Here is a 17,993-nt window from a genome sequence, read left to right as displayed (position 1 = left end):
CCCCCCCCCGGGTTGGCCCCCCCCGGGCCCCCTGGGGGTTTAAAAGGGCCCGCCAAAAATTCCCGAAAAAAAAACCCCCCCCAAGAAAAAAGGTTGGGGGGGCCAAAAAAGGGGGGGGCCCCCCACCCCCAAACCAAAAGGGAAAAAACCCCCGGGGGCCCCAAAAGGGCCCTAATTGGGAACCCAACCCCGGGCCCCGGGGCCCCGGCCCGGGCCCGGGCCCCAAATCCCAACCCGCCCCCCAAAAATCCAAAAAAAACCCTTTTAAAAAACCCCCAAAACCCCCCCCCCTTTTTTTTTTTTGGGGGGGGGGGGAAAAAAAAAAAAATTTTTTTTTTTTTTTTTAAAAAAAAAAAAAAAAAAAAATTTTTTTTTTTTTTTTTTTTTTTTTTTTTTTTTTTTTTTTTTTTTTTTTTTTTTTTTTTTTTTTTTTTTTTTTTTCCCCCCCCCCAAATTTCGGGGCCCCCCCCCCCCAACCCCCCAAAACCTTTCCCCCCGGGGAAAAAAAAACCCCCACCCAAAAAACCCAAACCCCCAAATTTAAAAAAAACCAAAAACCCCTTTTTTTTTGGGGGGGGGGGCCCCCCCTGGGGTTGCCCAAGCGGGGAGGGCCTGGGCCGGGGGGAAAAAGAAAAGAAAAAAACCCCCCCCCCCCCCCGGGGGGGGAGGGGGGGGAAGGGCCCAAACCCCCCTTTTGGGGGGGCCCCCGGGGCCCCCCCCTTAAACCCCCCCTTTCCCCCCTTTAAAAGGGGGACAAGGGCAGGGAAGGGGAAAAAAAAAAACCCCCCCCCGGGGGGGGCAGGGGGGGGGGGTTTTTTCCCCCCCCCCCCCCCGGGGGGGCCCCCCCCCCCCCCCCCCCAACCCTTTCCCCCCCCCCCCCCCCCGCCCCCTTTCCCCCCCCCCCAGCCCCCCCCCTTTGGTGGCCAAATTGGGGGGCCCAAGGGGGGGCCCGGGAGGGGCCCCCCGGGGGCCCCCCCAGGGGGGGCCCAAAGGTGGGGGGGCCCAAAGGGGCCCCAAAAGGCCCCCAAAAGGGGGGCCCCCCCCCGGGGGTTATTTCCGGGGGGCCGTCTCGGGGGCCCCCCGGGGTTTTTTTGGGGGGCCCCCCAACCTTGGGGTTTCCCCCCCCCCCTTTGGGTTTCCCCCCCCCTCCCCCCCAAACCCCCCCCCCCCCCCCCCCCCCGGCCCCAATTTCCCTTTTCCCCCAAAAAATTTTTCCCCCCCCCCAAAACCCACCCCCCCCCCCCCCAAACCCAAAACCCAAAAAAAAGAAAAGGGGGGAAAGAAAAGGGGGGGAAAAAAAAACCCCAAAAAAGGGAAAAAAAAAAAAAAAAAAACCCCCCCCCCCCAAAAACCCCCAAAAAAAAAAAAAAAAAATTTAAAAAATTAAAAAAGGGAAAAAAAAAAAAAATTAAAAAAAAAAAAGGCAAAGGGAAAAAAAAGAAAATGAAAAGGAAAAAAAAAAAAAAAAAAAAAAAAAAAAAAAGGAAAAAAGAAAAAAAAGGCCAAAAAAAAAAAAAAAAAAACAAAAAATTAAAAAAAAAAAAAAAAAAAAAAAAAAAAAAAACAAAAACCCTTTAAAAAAGAAAACCCCCAAAAACCCCCAAAAAAAAACAAGGGGGGAAAAAAAAAAAAACCCCAAAAAACCCCCCCAAAAAAAAAAAAAAAAAAAAACCCCCCCAAAAAACCCCCCCCCCCCTCCCCCCCCAAAAAAGCCCGGGGGGAAAAGGGTTTTCCCCAAAAAACCCCCAAAACCCAAATTTGGGCCCAAATTTTCCCCCCCCCCCCCCCCAAACCAAACCCCCCCCAAAAAAAAAAAACCCCCCCAAAAAAAAGGGGAAAACCCCAAAAACCCCCCCCCAAAAAAAAAAGGGGGGCCCCCCCCCCCCCTTTTCCCCCCTTCCCCCCAAACCCAACCCCGCCCCCCAAAAAAGGGCCCCTCCCCCCCCCCTTGGTTTAAAATTTCCCTAACCCCCCAAAAACCCCCCCCAAAAAGGGGGGAAAAAACCCCCCCCCCCCCCCCCCCCCCCTTTTTTCCCCCCCTTTTCCCGGGCCCCCCCCCTTTTAAAACCCCGGGCCCCCTTTCCCCCCCGGGAAACCCCAACCCCCAAACCAAAAAAAAACCCCACCCCCCCCCCCCCCCCCCCTTTTTGGCCCCCCCCCCAAATTTTCCCCCCCTCTTTTTAAAAAAATTTTGGGGAAAAAAAACCCCCCCCCAAAACCCCAAAAAACCCCCCTTTGGCCCCCCGGGCCCCCCCCAAACCAAACCCGGGCCACTTTCCCCCTCCCCCCCCTCCGCCCTTAAAACCCCCCCCCAAAACAAAAAACCACCAAACGGGCCCAAAAATTTTTCCCCCCCTTCCCCCCCCCCCAAACCCTTTTCCCCCCCATTCCCCCCCAAACCCCCCGCCCCAACCCCCCCCCAAAAAAACCCCACCAAAACCCTTTAAAAAACCCCTAAAAACCCCGGGGGAAACAAACCCCCAAAAAGGGAAACCCCGGGCCCCCTAACCCCGGGAAAACCCCCAAAACCCCCCCGGAAAACCCCAAAACCCCAAAATTTAAAACCCCCCCCGGGGGGGGCCCCAAACCCAAAGGAAAAAAAAAACCCCCAAAAACCCCCCCCCCCCCCCCCACCCCAAGGGCCCCCCCCCAAAACCAAAAACCCAAAAAAGGGGCCCCAACCCCCCCCGCCCCCCCTTGGGTTTCCCCCCAAAACCCCCCCTTTTTAAAAACCCCTTCCCCAAAACGAAAAACCCCCCCCCCCCCCCCAAAAACCCCCCCGGGCCCCGGGGGTTTTCCCCCGGGGGGGGGCCCCCCCCCCCCAAAACCCCCCCAAACCCCCCCAAAAACCAAACCCCCAAAACCCCCCCCCCCCAAAAAACCCCTTTAAAAGGGAAAACCCGGGGGGAAAAACCCCCTTTCCCTTTCCCCCCCCGGGAAACCCCCCAAAAAACCCAAAATTGGGCCCCCCGGGAAAACCCCAACCCCCAAAAAAAACGGGGGCCCCCCCCCGGCCGGGCCCCAAACCCAAAAAAAAACCCCCCCCTTAACCCCTTTAAAAAAAACCCCCCGGGCCCCCCCCCCAAAACCCCCCCCCCAAAACCCAAAAAAAAACCCCCATTTTCCCAAAAACCCCCCAAAAAATTTTCCCCCCCCCCCCCAAAAAAAACCCCAAAGGCCAAAAAAAACCCCCCCTTCCCCCCGCCCCCCCCCAAACCCCCCTCCCAAACCCCCCCCCCCCCCCAAACCCCCTTCCCCCCCCCCCAAAGGCCCCCCAAACCCCCCCCCCCCCCCCCCCCCCCCCCCTTCCCTCCCCCCCCCCCCCCCCCCCCCCCCCCCCCCTCCCCCTTCCCCCCCCCCCCCCCCCTTTCCCCCCCCCCCCCCCTCCCCCCCCCCCTTTTTTTTTTCCCCCAACCCCCAGGGGCCCCCCCCCCCCCCCCCCCCCCCACCCCCCCCCTCCCTCCCCCCCCTCCCCCCCCCCCCCCCCCCCCCCCCCCCCCCCCCCCCCCCCCCCCCCCCCCCCCCCCCCCCCCCCCCCCTCCCCCCCCCCCCCCCCCCCCCCCCCCCCAACCCCCCCCCCCACCCCCCCTTCCCCCCTTCCCCAAACCCCCCCCCCCCCCAAAAACCCCCCCCCCAAAAAAACCCCCTTCCCCAAAACCCCCAAACCCTAAAAACCCCCCCCCAAAACCCCCCCCCCCCCAAAACCCCCCCCCTTTCGGGCCCCCCCCCCTCCCTCCCCCCCTTTCCCCCCCTCCCTCCCTCCCCCCCCCCCCCCCCCTTTCCCCCCCCCCCCCCCCCCTTCCCCCCCCCCCCCCCCCCCCCCCCCCTCCCCCCCCCCCAAAAAAGGGGGGGGGGGAAGGGTTTGGGGGGGGGGGAATTTTGGGGGGGGCCCCCCCCGCCTTTCCCAAGGGGGGGTGGGGAACCGCCCAACCCCTTTTCCCCCCCCCAGGGGGCCCCAACCGGGTTTGTTTGGGGCCTTGGGGGGGGGTTGTTCCCCGGGGTTGGGGCCCCGGTGGGGGGCCCGGGCCCTGGGGGGGGGGAAAAAAACCCCCCCCCCCGGGGGGCCCCCGGGGGGGGGGAAAATTTGGCCCCGGGGCCCCGGGGCCCGGCCAAGGGGGGGTTTCCGGCCTTTCCCCCCCCCCTTCCCCCTTTCCCGGGGCCCCCCCCCCTTTCCCCCCCAAGGTTTTCCCCCTTTTAAAAAAAAGGGGGGCCCCCCTCCCCCCACCGGGTTTTTCCCCCCCGGGGGGCCCCCCCCCCCTTCCCCCCTTTTGGGGGGCCCCCGGGGGGCCCCTTCCCCGGCCCCCCCCCGGGGGGGGGGGGGCCCCCGGGGGGGTTCCCCCGGTTTAAAACCCACGGCTTCCCCCCCCTTCCCCCCCAAAAAAGGGGCCCCCAAAAACCCCCCCCCCCAAAAAAAAGGGCCCCCCAAAACCCCTTGGGGGCCCCCCCCCCCGGAGGGGGGGGTTAACCCGGGGGAAAGGGCCCCCTTCCCCAAAGGGGGTTTTTGGGGGGGGGGGGGGGCCCCCCAACCCCCCCCTCCTTTCCCGCCAATCCGGGGCCCCAAACCCCCAAAATTTAAAATGGTTTGGTTTTTTAAAGCCCCTTGTTTTAAAAACCCCCCCCGGTCCCCCCAAAAAGGGCCCCTTTTTTTAAAATTTAAAATTTTTCCCTTCCCAAAAATTTTCCCCCGCCCCTTTTTCCCCCCGGGGGGGGGGGGGTTTTATTTTGGGGGAATCCCCCCCCCCCGGGGGGAAAAAAGGGGAACCTTTAAACCCCCCAAAAACCCCCTTTCCCCCAAATTTAATTTAATTTTTGGTTTCCCCCCCCGGGGGGCCCCCAAGGGTTTTCCCCCCCCCAAAAGGGGCCCCCAAAAAAGAAAAACCCCCCCGGGAAAACCCCCGGGCCCCCCCCCCCCCCCCAGGCCTGCCCAAAGGAACCCCTTTTTTTTTCCCCTTTTTAAAAAATTTTTGGGAAAATTTTCCCCCCCCGGGCCTTAAAATTTTTTTTAAAAAATTTTTTTTTAAAAAAAAACCCCTTTTAAAATTAAACCCCCCCCAACCCCGGACCACCCCCCGGGCCCCCCCCCAAACCCCTTTCCCCCGGTTTTTTCCCCTGGGGGCCAAATCCCCAAAATGGGCCCCCCCCGGCCAGGGAAATTTCCCCCCCCTTTGAGGGTTTTTTAAAACAAACCGGGGCCCCGGGGGAAGGTTCCCCCCCCGGGGCGAAACCCCCCAAAAACCAAAAAACCCCCCCCCCCCCCTTTCCCCTGGCCCCCCCCCCCCCCCCCCCCCCTTCCCTTTAAAGGGGAAAGGGGGGGGGTGGGGGCCCCCCAAAGAAGGGTTCCGGCCCCCCCCCCCCCGGGCCCCCCCGGCAAATTCTTAGGAAACCATGGGAAAAAAGGGGGGGGCCCCCCCCTCCCCCCCAAACCCCCCCCCCTCCTTTGGGGCCTTCCGGGCCCCGGCCCTTTTGGGCCCCCCCGGGGGAGGGGGCCGGGGGGGGGGCCCCCCCCCCCCTTTTTCCCCCTTTCCCCCGGGGGGGCCCCTTCCCTAAATTCCCCCCCCGGAAATTTAGGGGGCCCCCCCAAAATCCGGGGTTGGGGGAAAAAAAGGAACAAACCCCCCCAAAGGGGGGCCCCCGGGCCCTGGTCCCCCAAAAACCCAAGGGGGGGAAAATTGGAAAGGGGGGGGCCCAGGGGGGGGGGGGAAAAAGGCCCCAAAAAGGGGGGCCCCCCCCGAAACCCCCCTTTAACCAACCCCCCCCCGGGGGGGGGAAAAGGGGGGGCCCCTTTTCCTTTTTTCCCCCTTTCCAAAATTTTAATTTTGGGGTTTGGACCCCGGGAAGGAAAAGGGGGGCCCCGAAAGGGCCCTCCCCCCCCGGGGCCCCGGGGGGGGGGGGGGGCCCCCCCCCCCCCCTTTCCCCGGGCCGGCCCCCCCCCCGGGCCCGGCCCCCCGGGGCCGGGGGGGGGGGCCCCCCCCGGGGAAAAGGGGGCCCCGGGGGGGGGGGCCCGGGGGGGTTGGGAAATTAAAAGGTTCTTTTAACGGTTTTTTTTGGGTTGGTTTGGCCAAAAGGGTCCCCGGGCCCCGGGGGGGGCCCCTGCCCCCCGGGTCCCGGGGACCCCCGGGCCCCGGGGTTTTTGGGGGGGGGGGGGGTTTTTGGGGGGGGTTTTTAAACCCCTTTTTGGGGGGGGCAAGGGTTTTTTCCCCCCCCCCGGGGCCTTGGGGGCCCCGGGCCCTCCTCTTCAGTCTGTTGTCAGCTGGGGGGAAGGGGGGGAGTGAGGAAGGGAACAGACGTGGCCCCCGAGAGTGAAGTGAGGATGGGAGGCCAGGATTCTGAGTCTGAGAAGGAAGGAACCGAGAGGGAAGAGACGGGAAGCAGCTCTGAACGCCGGCCTGGCCGGGCCCTTGTGGTTGGGGAGACTGGCCAAGAAGGGTCCCCCCTGCACTCCCAAGACGAGAGCTCCCCGGGGGGCCTCTGACTGCCCTCTCCGTGCCCAGCCCACCCCCCTGCCCCTGTCCTTACTTGGCCCGGGCTCAGGGCCCGCCATGCTGTCCTCTTCCTCCTGGAGGTTCCAAGTCACCCTCTTCACCAAAGTTTTAGATTTCAGCAAGGGGATTTGGGAAATGACTTCCATTTCAGACTCGACGGCCTCACTGATCTCCTCTCCGACCACAGGGCCCTCCCCCACCTGGTTCTCCGGGGCACCCTGGGAGGGCGGGGCCTCGCCAGGGGGGCCCTCCGAGGGAGCTGGAGGCTCCAGGGGGGTCTCTGACTTAGCGCTGGCAGCAGCCCCCAGGCTCACACTGCACTGAGCACTGGCCACAGGCAGAGCCGGGGGCAGCAGGAGGGCCCTCTCTGGGGATGAGTCTGTGCTCTCCGGGGAAGGGGGGGAGCTCATGTCATCTAACTGAATGAAGACGGCGTCACTGGAGAAGTCATCAAACACGTGCTCCGCCTCCACGGTCTCCCCATAGTCGAGGTCGTCCGCAGTGACCACCACGGGTGCCTCGGGTAGGCCTGGGGCCGTGGGCAGCGTCTCTTCTGCAGCCTGGGGGTCCTGTGGGGGATCCACAGGGCTGGGAGGGGCCTGGCTGGGGGGTGGTGCCTTGGGCTCCTCCTGTGGGGCCGGGGGAGACGCGTCTTTCTCAGGCTGCTTCTTGTCCCGGGAGCGTGAGCGTGAGCGGGGTCGCTTCTCTCTGGACCTGCCCCTCTTGTGCTCATGGGACCTGGAGGTGGAAGGCGAGCGGGACCTCCATTTCCTCCTCTCCCTGGACCGCGAGCGGGAGCTCCGGCGGTCCCGGGGCCGAGAGCTCCGCTCCTTCTTCTCGTAGCGCTCGAAGCTCTTTTGCCTGCGGTGCTTGTGCCTGCGCGCTCGGTCGGTGCTGCTGGACCGCGAGCCCTCTCGGCCCCGGGCCCGCGAGCCCGACCGCCGCCTCCTCTTTTTGCGGCTCTCGCAGACTTCGTACGAGGAACTGCCGGGGCTACCGGAGCGTGAGCGCGACTTCCTGCGGTCCCGGGACCAGGGCCCCTTCCTCTTCTCCTTGCTCTTCTCCTTGGCTCTCTTCTTCTTGGCTCTGTCGTGGCTGCTGGAGCGATCGCTGGACGACCGCCGCAGCTTGGCCTTGACCCGGTGCTTTTTGGCATAGTCTTCTTCCACGGACCAGGAGGTAGAGCGTGAACTTCTCTCCTGGGAGTGAGACCGTGAGCGAGAGCGGGACCGCGTCTTCTTGTGCTCTTTGCCAGAGGCTTTTTTCCGCTTAGCTTTCTTGCGGCTGCGCGAACTTGAGTTGGACCGTGACCGGGAGGGGGAGTGAATCTCCACGATCCTATGGGTGGTGGCGGCTGGTCTGTCCACCTCCTCCTCCTCCTCCTCCTCCTCGGGCGAGGCCGGCTCAATGGTCACACATGTCACAGTCCGCTCCTCTGCATCAAAGAAGGTGCTGCGCCGCTCACGCCCATCGGCCTCCAGGGACTCCCGCTCTGACAGTCGTCGCCGGACCGTGGTGGAGGCGCAGGGACTCCTCCCAGCCTCCTCCTCCTCCTCCATCTTCTCCAGATCAGAGGCGCCCGTGGTGACCCGCTCGGGATGGCTCGAGGATGGTCCATCGGACGGGTCAGAACTTGAGCCAAAGATATTCTCAACTGTGTATGAGGTCACGCAGCGGACGGTCTGGAAGGTCGGCACCTTTGGGCTGTCCACGGAGATAGTGCGGGTGATCTCGGAGGGCAGGAGCCCTGCACCAAGCCTTTCGGGGCTGCTGCCAGGGGAGCTAGAGTCGGACCCCGTGGGGTCAAAGGGGTCGTAGATCTCGCTTTTAATCTGCTTGCTTTTCTTGATGGAGAAGAGGGGTGAAGGGTTCTCCTTACGCTGGACTTTATTGTCAACTGGCCGGAAAGTGTTACAGAAGCCAGGGTTCGGGAGTCGGCTGGCATGGGCCGTGTTTCCTGGGATGTTAATTCGAAAGCTCTCAAATGAGGAGCCCAGACCCTTGCCTCGGGACGGCCCGAAAGCAGCCAGGCTGCTGTGGGAGCCTGGACCACTAGCACTGGCGCAGGAACCGCCACCACCGCCGCCGCCGCCTGAATGTGTCTTAGGCTCCTGGGAATCACGGCCGCCCGGCTTGCTCTCCCCACGACCCCCTCGGGCAGGCTGGCCACTACCCTCCCGCCCAGTCAGCCGGTTGATGCAGGAGCTGGGGATGTCTGCGCTGGGGGTACCGGTGGGCATGGCATCCATGTGCCCGTCACTGCCAGTGCGGCCTTCTCGTCTCATCTTTGGTATTCTGGGAAGCTCAGAGATGTCGATCCTGCGGGGAGCTGCCGGGAGGGGCTGTCCTATTGCCGTCCTACTCAAAGCCTTAGGGGACTCAGACGTCACTGCCACAGGACGCTTGTTGTCTCCATGAAGCGGGGGCATTCCGTTGGGTTTCAAACCCAGCCTGTTCCTATTTGCCAAGTTCTGCGTCTGAACTGGGCGAGGGGTCATTGAATATTCTAATTTCACAGTTGCCCTTCTGGGCTCGCTCGGGGAAAGGGTCACAGACTTCTCTGACCCCCTAAGGCAGGAAGAGGAGGAAGGAGAGAGCACGCCGACGGTGGGCCCCCCAGATGGGTTTGAGCCCAAATGCTCAGAGACATCTGAACTGAGGCGCGCCACGGAGGTCCCTGACTGCAAGGTCCTGGGCTGGACACCAGCCCTGCTCCTGGTCTCTCCATCTTCCCGGTTCTTAGCAGCTGAGCTTCTCTGCAAGGAAATCGGGGCTGAAAAAGAGAAGATGCCAAGGGGCCCGTTGACCACTCACTCGTCCACTCGGAAGCGCATCCTCCCTCACTACCGAAATCCACTTTTCTCGTGTTCGCTCTCAACTCTGAGCACTGTCCCTCTGTGTCCAGACAGGATGCCCTTCCCTAGGGGTCCTCTAGCAGGGGAGCGCCACACAGAGTCAGGCGAGTGATCCAACACGTGTCCTCTGAGCCTGGACTACAATCTGATCCACAAAGAAAAGCCTAACATCCTCACCGCTTTCTCTAGCTTCTGCACATTTGCGACTCTCCCCCACCCCTCCCAACCGTTCCAGTTGCATTTGTCGGCGGCAATCCCTGACTTTGGAGGGTCCTGGAACCACGCCTTGGCTGCACGAGGCAGCCAGGACGACTCCCAGCCTAGTTTCTATTCCAAGTGACCAAGGGTGACCAGCTGTGCTAGCGAGGGCCTTACCTGCCTTGCGGGCCGTGAGAGAACCGTCCCGATTGATGACCACGTCAGAGCCGCTCATCATTAAGAGATTCTGCCCAGACAGGATGCTCCCCAAGAGGTCCGGGACGGGAGCCACCTCCACATCTTGTTCAGGAACCGAAGCAGGAACGCTCCTCCTGAACCAGGAAGACAGACGAGAAGTTAGGGCTGCCGGCACTGACGCTCTGGAAACGCACACGGCAGCCGAGCCGCATAGGCCTTGGGGCACGACCCCATAGCTGGAGCAACACCTACGTGTCCATCCGGGACAAGGACGGCGTGAACCTGGACCAGCACAGCCCCGCTGGGGAGGTCTGCAGCCCGATGGTGAAGGCCCTCTCCCCAGCTCATCCCACTAAACACATGAGAAGTCACATGAGCTCGGATATCTGCCTCCCACAACTCTGGCAGCCCCTCCAGGGGGCCCAGCAATGACCCTGCAAGCCTTGATTACTGACTGACAGTCTAAGTTAAAGGGGGCTCATCTGGAGGCCCAGAGCAAGAGAGGGGACGGCGCTACAGTAACACACTGTGGAAGTGGGAAGTCTTGCTTGGTTTGGCTCCAGAGCAAAGGACGAGGGAGGGCATCAAGGTGCCAAGAACTAGTCCTTTCTTTCCCGTGCCCCCTTCACACCGGGGCCTTCAGAGCTCATCCAGCTGGCGTTGTCTGCATGTCATTCCCCCTGTTGGGCTGAGGGCCCTGGAGGGGGGGGGGGGGGGGGCCTTTAGATTCAGCCCTTGTGTCGAGTCTCAACACGCCATGGGTGCCTAATTAACGCTTGTGCTTTCTCAACATCAGAGCAGTCCTTGCCCATGCTGGCTGCCTTCCTCTTTCTACACAGCGGGGCCAGGGCAACCCATTGTGAGCCTCTCTGGCTCCTCCTGGACCGCGGCCCGCCACAGGTCAACTCCTGGCTAGCTGGGCCTGGCTCATCTTGTACTGGTGGGCTGGTCTTTGAAAGCCAAAGTCAGGCTTGTGCGTTAGACCTCGAACACAGGCCCCAGAGGCCCGTCTGCAGCCAGAAAGAAGAGCCTTTCCTGGGCGGCCTAGTCAGTTCCCATTGTGGCGTGCAAGAAAAGCAAGGAATTGCCAAGAAAGTACCCGGAGTTTAGCCTCCCGAGATCTCCCCAGGTGGCCCTGTCGGAGCCAGGCTGGAGGAAAGGGAGGAGGGTGAATGAAAATGGCCCCTTAGTCAATGAGGGACCAGTTGCCTAAAGAGCCAGCAAGGAGACAGGGCCCAGGTGCCCTCTCAGAACCCAGATGTCTCTCAGCCAGTGAAGAGGAGGACTTTAGGACAGCTTCAGCAGAGAAGCCGGGCCTCTTCCACCACAGACACTTTCTGGCGCCTGTCCCGGGGGCAGCATGCCACCCTCCAGCCCGCCACTTCCTCGGGCACTTTGGGGCTGGATCAAGGTCAGGGTCCACGTCTTTCCTAGGGCGCCAGCCTCCAAGGCAAACCTTACTTGCGGTGCTACTCCCGGATTCGGTTCGTCCAACTCGGCCTCATTGGGATGAGGGGAGCAAAGATGGACAGTTTGATGAAGTCCAAAAGGAGCCTCGGCTCGGAGGCCCAGTGCTCAAGCTTTATGCAGTCGGGAGTCACGGCTCCCGTTCTTCTGGGCCAGCTGCTGCTCAGTTCGCTGGGTGGGGGGCTCTCCCATGCGATCCTCTTGCCCCACACCGTGCTCCTGAAAAGCTGAGGGAGGCAGTGTAGGCCCGCTCACCGTGCCTCGGGACATGGCAGTACTCTGTTCACAGGAAGAGTCCGAGAGCACCTGGCGCTGTGCCCACCTGGATGGCCGGTGCAGAACTGGGCTCAGGGAGGCTGCCAGGCCAGGTCTTGTCAATATCAGCATCCAGAGGGCTAAGAGCTGTGGGTCACCCACAAGGTAGTGGGCACATCTGTGGTCAGTGCGTCCGATTGGGGGGGGGAGGGGGGGGAACAGCTCCTGCTCTCCAGGGAACAGCAGGGGAGGTGCAGCTCTCGGCACTGCCCGCCCGCCTCTCTGGCTTCCAAGGATGGGGGACTGCGACACTCCCTGACACTTGGCCCTTCCTGCCCCCTCTTGCCTGTCCTTTCAGATACTCTTCTGCCCTCCAGGGCAGCAGCTCTAGGGCCTGCTCTACCGGCTACCAGGAGCCGAGAAGAGTCCCCATCTCTCACTGTGATGGTCTGAGGCCCAAAGGGACTTCACAGACCCTAGATCCACCCCGGTTGTCGGGACGATCATTTCTATTCTTGGTCGCTCGTCGGGGGGTGAGGGCCCTGGTTGGGGAGGGTGCTGCTGAGTGTTAAGCTCTCAATGGAAGCCAAGGTGAGCAAGTCCGGCTTCCCCTCAGCCAGCCCCAGTGGGTCCTGCCCGAGACGCCGGCTGCTTTGGGCCAGGCCTCGGGTGTTTCCCGACTCACGACGACCACAGCCCCCTTTGTTCCCCAAGAGAAGGGACACAGGGGACAGAAGGCCCACCAGAAGGCGCTGGTGCAACAGTGGAGGACAGCCACCCCTCCCCCCCATCCTCCATGCTTCCTAGTGTCACTCAGTAGCCCCGGCAGAACCTGCACACAGGAAGGGCTGAGTTCAGGTCTGCCCGACTGCACAGAAAATATGGAAGGTCTTCTCCCCCCTTCCCTGTTCCTGAGGGCTGGAGTCCTCAGGACTCTTCCCTCTCTTCCACTCTGTCCGGTTCAGTTCCACAGTGTCTCCCCCAGGAGATCCTCGACCCTGGAGGACCCCACCCCGCCCAGGAGTCTGCCTGCCTGCCTCCAGGCTAGGAAGACGTCCACCCACCCAACGCAGTGAACTCCAGGGGCAACTCCCTGCTGCCCCCTCCTCTGATCCTGTGCCTCGGCATCTGACGGCTCCTGAGCTTCTCTGTTTGCCTCCAGTTTTGAAGCCTTTCCCTCCCCCACTCCAATCACACCAACCTCTGACGTGCTACAGGAAGGCCAGGGCTTCCTCCATTTCTGACTCATCCCCCTTCCGGCCGTGAGCGTCTCATCTCTTTGTAGCAGGGGCTTGGCACAGTGCCAAGTGGTTTCCTAGCAGCCCCTGGCAGGGCTCTGGGCAGACCGGCCTCCCTTCTTCCCACCCCCTCACCTGGAAAGTCCCACAGGAACGGGTCTCGCCACGGGCTGATGAGATCGGAGAGCTGACTGCGAAAGAATCCGCCTCTTGGTGCTCAGGGGAGACGCTCGGTTTGCCGGGAGCTCTTCGCCACTGGAAGCACATGGGACAGAAGCGGTGGGCAGCCTCGATTAACTGAGGAGGGGGCCCAGCCCTCCTGAACTTCCCAGGCTCGATCCTACAGGAGCAGGATCCCCCTTCTGTGGGCCGGCTCTCACCTCTTCTCATACTCAGAGATCATCCCCTCAATGCCATCCCCCCCGCCCCCCTTCCTGGCTAGCAAACCAAGGGGGAGGACGGGGGCTGCCTTGTCTTTGGCCCCCCAGCATTAACCTGTCTCCAGCCAGGCTGTTCACAAAAACATGGAAGAGAGCAGGAAAGGCCAGAGGCCATTCAGAGACTCAACCCAGAGTCTGAAGGAGGAGAGGGATGGGCCCAGAGACACCATGCCTGGGAGGAGTACCAGGATGCTGCTAGAGGCAGAATCTGCCCTTGATGCCAGCTCTGAGATGCTGTGGGGTTCCCCTCTCCGAGGAGAAAATGCCTTTATCAACATTCTACCCATGAGACCCTCATTTCCAGCACACTACTGGCACTTGTGGTCCCTCCCCATGGGTCACAGCCAGGAAGGGCCAAAGCCAGCTGCACAACCGAGGACTGCCCAACGCCCTATCGCTGGCTTCCCCAGCCAAGGTCACGGCGGGGGGGAGGGGTCCCCCGGGGCCCTTGGAGGCCAGGGAGCTGGCCTGTACCTATCATAGGAGTCCAGCTCGTAGGGGTCTCCAAAGAGAGACAAGGAGGCCGCTCCAATGTCTGCTCGCATGAAGCCCAGCGAGGGCTCGACAGGCTTATACACAGAAGGTATGGAGGCTCCGCGCAGTGGTTTCCCAAGGCCCAGGGTCCTGGCGAGGCGAGAACGCGCTGTGATGTCAGTTTTGACCTGAGCCGTGAACCAGAAGAAAAATCGAAGCAGCTGTCAGTGCCCAAGCTGGGGGCCCCAGCTTAGGGGGGTGGGGACCCTCATCCTCCCTCAGCCCACCTCACAGAACACAAGCTCCAGCTTCCCCCCGGAGAGGCAGACCAAGGGCTGCTCCTTTGGAGACCACAAATCATGCTCGGAGGGCTCCCCAGAGGAACCCCAGACCCAGAGGTGCCCCCCAGGACCAAGGCTTCTCTGTTGGGGGGAAGAGCCCGTACCCGGTTCCTCTGCCCCTTCCTTTTCTTCACTCGGGACTTGCGCCGCTTGGACCGTGTCCCCGAAGCCTTGCTCCTCACAGACAACTTGGACGGCGCTCTCTTTCTTCCAGCTGCTTTCTTCCTTCTCCCTGAAGAAACAAGATACAAAGGCGGATTTGAGGCACACTCTGGACGCCCCCGGGGGCTGGGGGAGTGCCGCCGCTGTGGGCTGCGCCCAGCCCCAAGCCCTGGAAGCCAAGGCCAGTGGTCGACGGACCAGGATGCACCTCAGGAGAGCTGAACCCTCACCACACCTAGCGGCAGGCACCCTTCCTCTCGTGGGCTCTGCCCAGGTGTTGGCTGGGGCACCCAGGGGAGCCCCGATGTTGCTGGGGGGGTGTAGCTTTCCTTCCCAGGGCCCCCATCCCCTTACCTGCTTTTCTCTTCCTTCTGACTGGAGTCCGGGGAGCGAGAGGCCGGTGGTACACGGCGGTGCTCAGTCCAGAGGCCACGGCTTCAATGGTTTCGTCCAGGAGGGACGACATGAGGTACCTGGGCACCCGCTACAGAGAGTGAGACAGGCCCCGTCAGGGTGGGGCCTCCTGGGAGCCCTGCAGCGTCTTTCTCTCCCAACCCCCCAGGATTCAGGCCCCAACGGTTCCCCACATTAACAATCTCTGGAGGGAGCCAGGGCCTGCCTTTCTCTTCAGACTGCTGGGACGATGGAGGGGGGATCGAGCAGCGTGACGCCTCCCCAACACCCCTCCCGCTCCCCTGGCCCCCTTGTGGTTGGCCCCAACTACCAGGGGAGGGGTCAAGGCAGTGAGGAGACACAACGGCCCTGTCAGGCCCCACCTGAATCCTCTGGGCCGTGGTGATCCGGTTGCGGTTCACGGTGGCTCTCACCCTCTCACTTTGGCGAGTCCTGGCAATAGCCCGCGTCCGGCCGGCGCTGGGGCGTAGCCGGCTGGTGGTAGGGACCACATCGACCAGGAGCAAAGCCACCTCCTCCTCGCTCACAGGCTCCACGTCTGGGGGAGGAGAGAGACCAGCTGTCGCCAGCCCGGGGCACAGTCCACCCTCATGCAGATCCCCCGAGGCTGGTCCTCCTCCCCCGCCTCCCACAGAGCCCCAAGATTACCGGTGGCAGCAGCGGGGGGCGCCGCGGGGGCAGCCGTGGCCACGCACTCGGGACAAAACCATTCGTCGATGGGCACCTCGCTCAGAGAGGGGTTCAGACACTCCATGTGGTAACTGCACAGGTGGAACAAGGGTGTGTTGCTGCAGCCTCCCGCTCCCCCGGAAAACCCGCAAGGACCGAGGGACTGCCCTGGCCAAGGGTCAGTGCAGCCCCCAGAGGCCGAGGACTCCTCTGTGTAGTCACAGAAAATCGAGAAGAACTTTGCAGGCAAGTCTCCCCCCAAACCCGAACCCACCCAGCAACAGAGGGCCTGCTCCGGCCACAGAGAACCGAGTTCGAATCCTGCGCCTCCAAAGCTGCCCCCCCAACTCTAGGCGCAGCTGGGCACAGGGTGTGTGCCGAGTCAGGCCCCGGCCCAGCCGGCGGGAGCCCTGGCCCCGGGGGAGAGGACCCTTTGACACTGCTCTGGGAGAGCTTTAAGCGGCACGCAAGGCCCAGGGGAGGCCCCTCCGGCCCGGGGCAGGAGCCTCACCCGGCGTCACAGCCATCGCACAGCAGCAGCCGGTCCTCGCGGTCGCTGCGGCCGCACACCTCGCAGAAGGTCGGGTCCTCCTCCTCCTCGGCCGCCTTCTGGCCCTCCACAGGAATCTGCCGGGAGAGGGGGGAGCCTCCGTCACGCGGCCCCGGGCGGCGCCGCTCCCACCCCGGCCCCAGGCACCTGCTGCCCCTCACCTTTTTCAAGACTTTGCCTCCAAACCGGGCTCGGATGCAAATCCACTTGAAGAGGATCCGGTCCACGGGGCAGGAGTTGGCGTTCTGGGGGAGGCAGGGGGGGCACGGTCAGGCCCGGCCTGGCCAGGGACCCCCCGCGCCCGCCGCCGCCCGCCTACCTTGGACCACTCCACGATGCAGTCGAGGCAGAAGTAGTGGGCGCAGCTCTCGGGGGTGCCCACGGCCTGGCCCCGGAAGGCATTGAGGCAGATGGGGCAGCTCTCAGCCTCCTCGTCTGAGCTCGGGAGCCCCCCCGCCGAGGGGTCGGGCCGGGCCTCGGGGGGCTCCTCCTCCTCCGCAGAGGCGCCGTCCTCGGAGCTGTCCCAGTCTGGAGAAGGGCCGGGGTCAGCGGCGCCTGGACCGCCTCCCTCCCTGTCCGGCCCTGGCCGCGGCCCCCTCCCGGTCCCTCCCTGTCCGGCTCCCTCCCGGTCCCGGTCCCGCTCCCTGTCCCGCTCCCTGTCCCGCTCCCTGTCCGGCTCCCTCCCGGCCCCGGCCCCCTCCCGGCTCTCTGCGGGGAGATCCCTCACCCGAGCCTTCGTCTCCGTCGTCCTCCTCCTCCTCCTCCTCCTCGCTGCCAGAGTCTCCCTCCGAGTCCCAGCTGGGCCCCGCGTTGTCGCTGCTCTCATCTGGAGGACACGGGGCTCAGGGACCGCCCTCCCCCCCCCCCTTCCCCCGCCCCCCCCCCCTCCCCGCCTCCCTCCGCCGGGACTCGGCCCCGCTCGGCCCCCCGCTCCGCCGGCCTCGTCCTGGCTGTCCTCCTCCATGGCTGGACATGGGGGGCGGCCCTGGGGGGAGAGCGGCCTGAGCTGTCGGCCCCTCACGCCTCCTGCCGGCCCGGCCCGCCCGCGCCTCCCCTGGGCCCCCCCCGGGGGGGCCGGCTGCGGCGGGCGCTCCCGCCGGCCGGGCCCGCCCCCCTCCCCCCCCGCCCCCGGCGCGGCCTCCCTGTGGGACTCCTCAGGGCACCGGCGGGCCGCGCGGAGGCCGGCACTCACCGACCACGGCGCTGCTCCTGCTCCGCTCTGCCCCGGCTCCGGCTCCTCCGCGGCTCCGGCTCCCGCTCAGCCCCGCTCCGGCTCCGGCCCCGCTCTCGCTCCCGAACTAGGCCCGAGAGGCGGCCACCCGGATCCCCGCCGTCGCCGTCGCCGTCGCTGTCGCCGCCAGCGCGCTCCCGACCCGGAAGGACACTGCTCCCACTTCCGGGGGCGGCCCCCGCCTTCACCACCCGTTGGACAGATCCATGAAAACGGCGGAGGGGGAGAGGGCGGCGAAACAGCAACGGGCCACGGGCCTCTCCAGCGGAAGCGAGGAGGGGGCGCCCGGGCTTTGCCCGCATTTCTCGGTGCATGGAGAGGAGTCGCGGTGGGGGGGTTTCACAAGGAAGCGTCCAGACTCGAAGAGACGGTCTTTCATGGCTCCCCCTCTTCCTGGCAGAATGGTCCGGACCCAGCGGCCTCTCCCTCCTCAAAATGGTACAGCCCGCCTCAGCGGCCTCTGCTTCCCTAGCGGAATGGCCCCGCCCCCTCACCGCGCCTCTGGGCCGGCGCATGCGCAGAGGCGAGGGGAAGGGCCGGCGCTGGGAGCCAGAGAGAGTGGGGGAAGGAGCCAGGGGTGGGGCTCGCGGGGAGGCCTGGGGAAGGGATGGTTCTGCCTTCCTGTGGTCCCTTCCCAGCCACCAGCATTGAATAGGCACCGGCGGTATCCTGAGGAGTCCCCAGCATGCGGAGCCCGCTGGGAAGGGCTCAGAGAGAGCCGTCCTCCAAGGGAGAAGGGGCAGGAAGCTGGCCCAGCTGGTGCATCATTGGTGGAGCTGCCGAGGGGCCCGGGAGGGGGACGACAGTGATAGAGGCAGCTAGGGAACCGGCGGCCGGAGCCCTGGGTCTGCCATCAGGAAGGCGAGGTGACTTGCCCGGGCTCACCCAGCCTGGAACTCGGGTGTTCCGGACTCCAAGGCCAGTCTTCTGAGCACCCAGTGGCCACCTGGTCACTTGAGCCTTCCCCTCCCCCCTTCTGTCACAGCATAGATCAACTGACTTCAATCAACCAGCATTTA

At 64.0% G+C, this 17,993-nt stretch overlaps 2 protein-coding genes across 2 annotated transcripts; one reads left to right on the top strand and one right to left on the bottom strand.

Annotated features, from left to right (window-relative positions):
* Positions 1-828: 828 nt before the first annotated feature.
* On the top strand, positions 829-5,180 carry LOC116420078 (basic proline-rich protein-like; the record flags this gene model as incomplete). Its single annotated transcript, XM_031943580.1, is given in 6 exon segments — positions 829-914; positions 1,139-1,249; positions 2,277-2,443; positions 3,189-3,460; positions 3,463-3,841; positions 5,047-5,180. Coding segments are annotated over 6 exon segments (1,149 nt in total), but the record flags the coding sequence as incomplete, so codon positions are not given.
* A 1,053-nt stretch (positions 5,181-6,233) lies between these two features.
* PHRF1 (PHD and ring finger domains 1) lies at positions 6,234-17,489 on the bottom strand. The gene is made up of 14 exons (XM_031943579.1): positions 16,936-17,489; positions 16,637-16,728; positions 16,471-16,584; positions 16,063-16,271; positions 15,905-15,988; positions 15,705-15,820; positions 15,173-15,285; positions 14,887-15,062; positions 14,465-14,594; positions 14,053-14,180; positions 13,608-13,795; positions 12,829-12,948; positions 9,713-9,867; positions 6,234-9,255 (listed from the first exon to the last, which is right to left on the bottom strand). Exons 1-14 carry the CDS (start codon positions 17,487-17,489, stop codon positions 6,236-6,238), a joined length of 5,199 nt encoding a protein of 1,732 aa, XP_031799439.1. The 3' UTR covers positions 6,234-6,235.
* Positions 17,490-17,993: the final 504 nt, after the last annotated feature.

The sequence above is a fragment of the Sarcophilus harrisii genome, chromosome 6, assembly GCF_902635505.1.
Source record: "Sarcophilus harrisii chromosome 6, mSarHar1.11, whole genome shotgun sequence".
Lineage (NCBI taxonomy): Eukaryota > Metazoa > Chordata > Mammalia > Dasyuromorphia > Dasyuridae > Sarcophilus > Sarcophilus harrisii.
This window is presented reverse-complemented; position numbering and strand designations above follow the sequence as displayed.